The sequence below is a fragment of the Excalfactoria chinensis genome, chromosome 17 (genome assembly GCF_039878825.1).
Source record: "Excalfactoria chinensis isolate bCotChi1 chromosome 17, bCotChi1.hap2, whole genome shotgun sequence".
In the NCBI taxonomy this organism is placed as follows: Eukaryota; Metazoa; Chordata; class Aves; order Galliformes; family Phasianidae; genus Excalfactoria; species Excalfactoria chinensis.
In genome coordinates this window covers 5688820-5696640 of record NC_092841.1, presented here as the reverse complement: position 1 = coordinate 5696640, position 7821 = coordinate 5688820, and the positions used below count along the sequence as shown (strand labels likewise).

The window sequence follows — 7821 nt, the reverse complement described above, 5'->3', positions numbered from 1 at the left end:
GCAGATTCTGTCTGGCTGTCTTTGTAAATGCGCCCGGTGTGCAGCCATGGGATGGAGACGTGAGCTTGTGTGCCAGCAGCTTCTGCAGGTGTAACACACCGACGGGAAAGATGCCACTGCGAATCTGACAGCCCAGATATCACGCCTGTATTAAGGCATGTGCACTTCTGCAAAGTGATTTTCAATTTCTGTTGTTCTACTCTCACACACAGACTGGGAACCGTGCCCCTGCCTGCTGCATTTCTGACTATGCAGAGCAGAATAAAAACATGGAGACCGCGTTTGACAGATTGGCCTGAGAAAAATTCCCTTTCCAATGGAAATGAAAGAACTCAGAGAAGAACAAAGCGCACGGCGGTCTCCTCTGACTGTAAGGATCTCACATACGTGGATTCCCAATGATGGTCACACAGAACCTGTTTCAAAAGGGACACGGACACATGTGTGGGGTGCTGGGAACGCCCAGCTTAGCATCTTTGTTGGTTAAGTTGGTTGGCATCTTAGCATCTTTGTTGGTTAAGGAGGGAGAAGGACACGATCTCCGTAGGAGTGGTAAGAATGAAAGAGCACTGCAGGCCTTCTGAAGTTTAAAAGAGCCAGGTTTCTATGATAGCAGATCAAACAAAAGATTCTGTTAAGAACACTTTGATGACAGCGATTCGCTTGAATAAACCGAAGACTTCTTTTAGCAACCAATCTTTTTTTTTTTTTCTAAAATAGTATTTAATATCTGAAGTTATAAAAAATATTTGTAGTCTTGAAAATTATTTTTATTGTCTATTTTATGTACTATACATGCCTCTTTCAGGAATTATTGAAGAAGCATGAGTCATACGGCACTCATTTACTCTTGGCTCATTGCCACCCCCCATCTATATTTTGCTATTCTCAAACCATTTGTAGGTACACGTGCATGACAATATTGTGGTGTCCAGTCCCCAGATCGCAGTTAGCGCAGCATACGTTGTTTGTCTACATATTTACAAAGTTTTAAAGCACATAAAATTGTGCATTATTATATCCCGAAGTTTAAACTTTAACATACGCTTGGTCGCATATATAGCAACAAGTTACAATAAAAATCTGAACAAAGACAACCAATAAACAGCCAAATTGCTATGTACAAACGAGGCAGGAAGCAATTAAACACAGCCTTGCACATTTCACTTAAATTACTTTTTCTCTGAGGGGAAAAAAGCAAACAACCCCTCCTGCCCTCCCTCAGCTCCCCAGTAACCCTCAACAGTCTTCATTTTTTTCTTGGTGAAATAACTGGAACTGGCTGCATTCAGTAACTAGGAGTTCATTTGCATAATACGGGAGAGAAATTTGGTCCCTATTATAAAATGTAGCAATGCGTTTCCCACCCAGTAGCACACAGCAGCAGGGTGGGCTCGCTCTCTGAACCTTGCTTAGACAGCAGTCCCTTTGGCATCTAGGGGAACATTCCATGAGATGAAAACCCTTTTGTCTTCCTTACACATATTGTTTCTTACGCCAGCTAACTGTGCTGCTCTCAGGGTGACCCAGGCCCTCCTGGAGGGCGAGCGGAGCTGCCCCCATCTGTGCTGTGGGTACCTGGCTCAGCTGCAGTGGAACCACTCCTCATTTACACTGCTGCAAAAGACCCAGGAATGAGGTCCAAAGAAAGCAGGATTGGACCCAGGCTGACCCTTAGATAAAGTAAAACACAAAAAGTCTGTGCATTCAGCGTACGGTATAAATTACTGCAGTTCATAGTTTGAAGGTAATTAGTGCTGCACCAATAACTTCCTCTTATTTTAAATTAATTTCATATACCTTTACAAGACAAAACAAACTAGTAAGAAATCGGTTCCTATTATTTGACTAACAAAACAGGAGGCTTTCTGCAGCCTAGTGACAGGCAAGCTTAATGACACTTTACCCTACTATGGGACGACTGTTTTAAAGGCTAAGTCTTGCCCAAGATTTGTTACAAAAAGGCTGAGGAAGATATTCTAGCGTGGCTCTTATTTCATCCCAAAAGCACAGTGTGAGAGACAGCCAGCTGGGTAAGAGCTCATAAACATCAATATGGAGAGGAGATGATCTCTGTGCTAGTAGGAACTATACAACTTACAGCAGTATATGGGGCCTGCTCCAAAGCCCCATCAAATCAACATCTCCTCTTGACTTTGCAAACACTTAGCAGGAGAGACAGCTGCAGTTTGTGCCTGCACAAAGGGGTCAGACTACTGTCCAAAGCACATTTCCAGAGTACAGCCCTCAGCTCACCTTGGGGAATGGCGCCCCGTGTTTCTGCAGAGAATTTCCTGACCCACAGCTCTGTTTCATACTTCTCTGCCATGCTTTAGCATTATGAATTCTCCTTCATGGAATCAGAAGATAAATTATACTCACAAATAAAGTTTTCTAGCTATTTAATGTTCTGCTGTAGTGGAAAAAACTAGAGACCCACCTTGATGAAGTCTCTGTTGTCTGAAAATTCATGGACTCTTTTCTAAAAATACTTCTTGCTGATGGCAAAGTTCAACACCTCAGAGAGACTCAGAGCAAGTTTCCAGGTTGTGCACCATACTTCCAGACACACTACACCCTTGTTGTTAGTAAGGCTCCATTGAAGTTTTACCTAACAGTCATGAGCCATGCGTTTAAACACCTTAAAAGAGTTGACCAGCAACTTAATGCATTTCTTTGTATTGTAAGAAACGTAAAGATACATCACCCCCTTCCAATACACTCTAAAATGTTCAGGACAGAATATTGTATCCCCCTCCTCTCTCTTTAATGTCTATATTTAAAAACATTTATGCTTCATCAGTGAAAATTATTAACTATATGTTTCTCTGTATGCGCCCTTACTGTGTAGAAAATCTACTTATTTATTTATATCCAGGCAAAGCAGAACACGTACAAGCATAGGAGAGAAATGCTTTTGAGCCACAGGTTTATTCAAGCAAACTGTCCATCTTGTAGATGCAAAGAATTATTAGTGTAACCCTTGCAGCTCACCTATATCTAGCGTTCTACTAGCAGAAACAGGAGTGCTTTAGAGCACAGGGTCTGCTGTTTTTTTGTGGGGTCATAACGTTAGAGTGGAATGGTTTTCCTCTGGCCAGTCGAAGTCATGCCTAGAAATCAGGAGCTGGGTTCAGCCCAGGTGAGAATAAAACTCCCTGGAAAATACAGGGCGGACGTTCTGTGCCAAGCTGTTAGCTAAGAAAGACGGCTATCCAGAAGCTTGCAAGGCCCAAGTACCCACTTCAGATCTGAGCTTCAGCTGATGTATGTGGGTACAGACTCATTTGAATGAGCTGACTCAAGAGATTCTAGTATGGATTATTCTCAGTATTTCCTGTGACTGCTCATGAACCCTCTGAGAGGGACCCCAGCTCCAGCTGGAGTCAGGGTTCCCAGTGATTAAAACAACCGTCTGGGTTCTTAAATTTAATTTGATTTCTTACTGTGAGCCTTTACTCTAAGCTCTGCTCGGAACAGTCACCCGATGCTTCTGTGCTTCTATGAAGTGAGGATAACAGTGCTGTATTTCACAGGATTCCTCCAAACTGCTGTGGCTGCTTGGGAAACGTGAGTGATCTTCCTACAAGAACCACAGAAGTGTTACGGTTAGTGTTGCAACTATGCTGGAAAGGCATCTCTTTCTACTATTTATTTATCTCTGGGATATCAATTTAGAACAAAGAGCAGATATTTCTTTCAAAAGATAACTAAGTGCTTTATAAACAGAAGTACTTAAAGTTGGAACTATTTTGACTGTTACAGTTGGGAAACTCAGCCTGGAGGCAATGGGATCAAGGAGGAATGCCCTGTAGGATGTCACATAAACACCACTTCCACACAGCAAAGTTAAAATCAGGGTGCAGTAGATTCTGGCTGGCACTCCCAGAGTCAGATTCTGTCTTAGCACAAGCAGGTAGGTGAAATTAGGGTAAAGTCAACCTATTTCTCAGTTCTTTGTTAGATACATGACTACTTCTGGAACAGCCCAGCGGAAGGAATAGATAACAGAGATTTTACACCCTTATCTATCCAGCAGTGTGTACCTGTTCTTCTGCAGAAGGTTCTGCTATTCGTGCCCTCACTGTTCTGCTTGTCCTGAAAAGCCAAAGCAAAGCAAAGTGGGTTTCATTTTATCTTGTTTTATATCACCAATTTTTACAGAGACTTGGTCTCAGCATGCTGTTGTTTCATACCTCAGTGAGGTGTTACACAGCAGTTTTGCTTAGAGGCTGAAAAGGTCAGGGCAGCCTGGGCGAGCTGCTGTGTTCTGGAAAACAATGTACATTATTTTGACTTCTGAAAATAACTTTTTTTTTTCCCTGTCTCTCCCTGACAAACAGCCTTCTGCTAACAAACATAATCTAATGGAACAAGCTGTTGCTGCCTTCAGTGATGGTAAACCATCCCTGTTTGGTTCTATGGCGTGTGAGTCAGGTTTTCCCCGTGCAATTCCATGTGGCGTACAACATACAATGCATGTCCTTCTAGCTTCAAATTGGCACTGAGACTTTTGCTCCCCCATCTTCTCACCCACAGGAATTTTCAGTGTGGGTCTCGTTCAGAGTGAATGGAAATGGAAATGTTTCCATCCTCACTGAGGACTGGATCACATCGTGGATATTATTGGTACAAAAAGCTAACTTCCCTCTTCCCCAAAAAAGAGAGATTACAAATGTAAATACCTTATAGAAAGTTTCTGCCCTTCTATCACTGCATAGGCTCTTCTTGGCTCCTGCATACTGACCAAGCATGAAACAGTGAATAACATTTATTTTTGAATTTATGGATTGAGTTCACAGGGATTTTAATAGCGCTGGGGTTATGGAAGTGCTATTTTAATAAGGACCACAGATCATGGGCCCAAATCCTTACCTTCACCTCAAGGACTTGTAAACTCAACTATTTAACTCAAATCTCTTTATTGGAGGCCTTAGAATGTATCCACCTGGAGGCTGAAAAATTGAAGGGTAGAAGGCTGCGCAAACATGGAGTGAGGGAATTTAACCAGCAGGAATGTGGCCCATAAAATTAAACTTCAAGAACTGTATGAGAAAAATTAAAGCTTGTGCAACAGCTGGGGTTTCTCTTCACATGAGTTCATTTCTCAGTGACTCAGATGTTATGGTTCTCATTAATATAGATTTCTTTGTTGAGATCATCTTCTCTAGTACTCCGAGTCTTATTCTACAGCGTGCTAACACGCCGTTTTCCACTCTTCTAATGATACCAATGTTTATTGGTGAAACAAACAAAAACCTGTAGCTTTAAACCACACCCCAAATGTCTCTAATGGGAATTGCCATGATATCCCAGTTTCAGACACAGTGATCAGATAGCCCTGGATATACACTGAAAAATCAGGAACAGAAGTAGGTGCGTTTCTTTCCAGTGGGTGTTTGAGAGTCTCTGCAACATAAAGAAATGCACACTTGTGTCGTGGGTAGAGGACCAAGCTTCTCTTCACTCCTACTTAGACCCTGTGTATATCCACTCGGAGACTGGACTCATTCTGTCTGCCTGTGACCTCAAAGGCTGACTCCTGTTTAAGCCTTTAAAATAACCTGCTACTTATGTCATTTGAAATCTGAGCTTCTGAAAAAACCCTCAAACGTTGTGATAATTTTGTCAGGCTCTGGCAGCATTCAGAGATTGTGCATGCAGGGTTAACGATGGCTGGGTTTTTTAGATACTGAAAGAATGCTCAGTTCTCTGTCAGTGGCTAGATACCGTGGGATAACTGTTACTGAACCAGGTAGCACTTCAGTTACATGCAACCTCAATCTATTCAGAAGGGCCAATAAGAAGAAAAATGCATAGGAAATGCTGGAAAACAGGTTCATAGAGGCTTAGGACACAGTCCTAACATGAGGACACCAAAGATGTTACACTTTCTGCTACACTGCAGTCAAAACCACTCATGCTTAAAATTTTGCATGCTTAGAGATAACTGGAAATCAAGACGACTGCAAAGCCTGATTACTGGATTTGCAGCCACAAAGCGTCCTGTTATGTACGACCCTATTTGCAAAACTGCTGATACAAGCAATACTGCTTGCAACATGGCAGATACTGCTGTAAGACCGGGAATCTGGCGATGGAGTCAGATGATTAGGATTCTTCTGAATGACAGAAGTTGTCATTTCAGGAGCTGGAATTCTAGAAGTAGTTTTGAAGGTATGGCCCTATATGCGTAATGCTAACTATCTCCTCGTGGAGCAATGGGAAGCGATGCAGAAGTCTGGAGTTACAGTGTGCTGCTGAATACTTCAGAGCCAGCAGAACCCAGGGGATCGTCTGGACCCATTTTCTGTTGCATAGCATTGTGCACATCCTCCTGTTCTACAGACTGTGTGCTCATTGCCCAGGATTTGCCCTCTTCACTCAGAAATGTTGTTTTATAAGGTTCCATTTGTATCCTATGGACGTTTTGCCTTGATTCCTCATACTTGCCTTTTCCATCCTCTGGAAGGCTGGAGGTATGAGGTAAGAAAGCGCTCCGTGACTCATCGATGGGAATCTGTAACTGCTCACTGGAGGTAGGTTCCTGAGATAAATCTGAAGATCTCATGAGATGCTGGGTATACACGCCTTCAGACAGAGAGGCAGACTGTGTCTCGCTGTGCACACGCAGCCAACGATGATGTCTGCTGAAGTAGCTGTAATGTTGATGTTTCCCAAGTCTCTTCTTCCCTAAAAAGCTCAATGGCTGCCTGGAGCTAGAGGACTTGTCTATGCTTTTTGATGCAATCCCTGACATTGTTAGATTGCTCATATATTCTGTGCAATATTCAGCATTAGTATCAAAGGCACTACACTCTGTCAGGCCTTCTTTCAGTGTTAGGCAAGGCTTCACATCATGGACTTGGAGAACATCAGGAGCACTACCGCCCAGGCCGCTGCCTGCCTGCTGGGATATGTCATGCGGGGAGGAGTAAATCAAGTCTAATTCTCTGGGGCTTAATGCATCACTGGAATCATAGTCACTGTCAGTTGGAAGGAATACTTCTGAACAGCCTTCTTCATCTGAGCAGGGCTGGGAATCTGCAAAGAGAACTTTATTAATAGCAAGAAGACAAGCACAACAGAGAAACTGCTTAACAGTTATTTCCTCCTTTTGTGTGTGTGTGTGTTTTAATTTAGAATAATAGCTGCAATTCTGAAAACATACATATGTTTCCTCTGTGGAATCTTCCATGGGCCTACGTGACAGCAAAGACAGTTGTCAGAGATTTACAGATGTGTTAAAGAGTTGGTGGTGGAATTAGGAAAAGCAAAGAGGATTCGTTATTCAGTTAAATACAGGGAAGAATTGGAATTGGAATTGGGGTTAAGTTCTGAAAGTACCTGTTTTCTTCTACTTTGCTTTCACCAAATTTCATAGAGATGAAGATTTGGGAGAAAATGTAATCCACGTTCTGTTTTTCATTAAAGATGTTGGCTGAGTTACTACAGATACCTCCATAACTGTGAGTACGGTGCAACTCTCTGTGTGGACCAGAGGCCTGAGGTGAGGCATGGAGGTAGATGAGCAAAACAACCCTTTTCCTTATTGGTTGCATTACTGCATTCAAATCCGAACCAGGTACATTTAATTTAAATGTGAATTTGTTGACCAAAATGCCCAATGGCACTCAAATCACTGCTGTCTTTTGGCTCCTGAAGGATCAATAACAAATAGAATGGGTTGATGCTCCATGGCTGTGCATAGTTTATAACAGAAACAAGGAAAAGAAAGTGGTGATTTTATACTGTGCTGGCTATTCACTTTAACCTAGTGTAAATTACAGCATAGTGCAATAATAATGAATTGAGCCCATG

At 42.4% G+C, this 7821-nt stretch overlaps 1 protein-coding gene across 1 annotated transcript in view; it reads right to left on the bottom strand.

Moving 5' to 3' along the window:
* Positions 1 to 698: 698 nt before the first annotated feature.
* The window catches only part of ANKFN1 (ankyrin repeat and fibronectin type III domain containing 1), a 90002-nt gene continuing 82879 nt past the window's right edge, over positions 699 to 7821 (bottom strand). Inside the window, exon 19 of the mRNA XM_072352227.1 lies at positions 699 to 7044. Coding sequence (XP_072208328.1) covers positions 6248 to 7044 — 797 coding nt within the window. The 3' untranslated portion in view covers positions 699 to 6247. The remainder of the gene's footprint in view (positions 7045 to 7821) is intronic.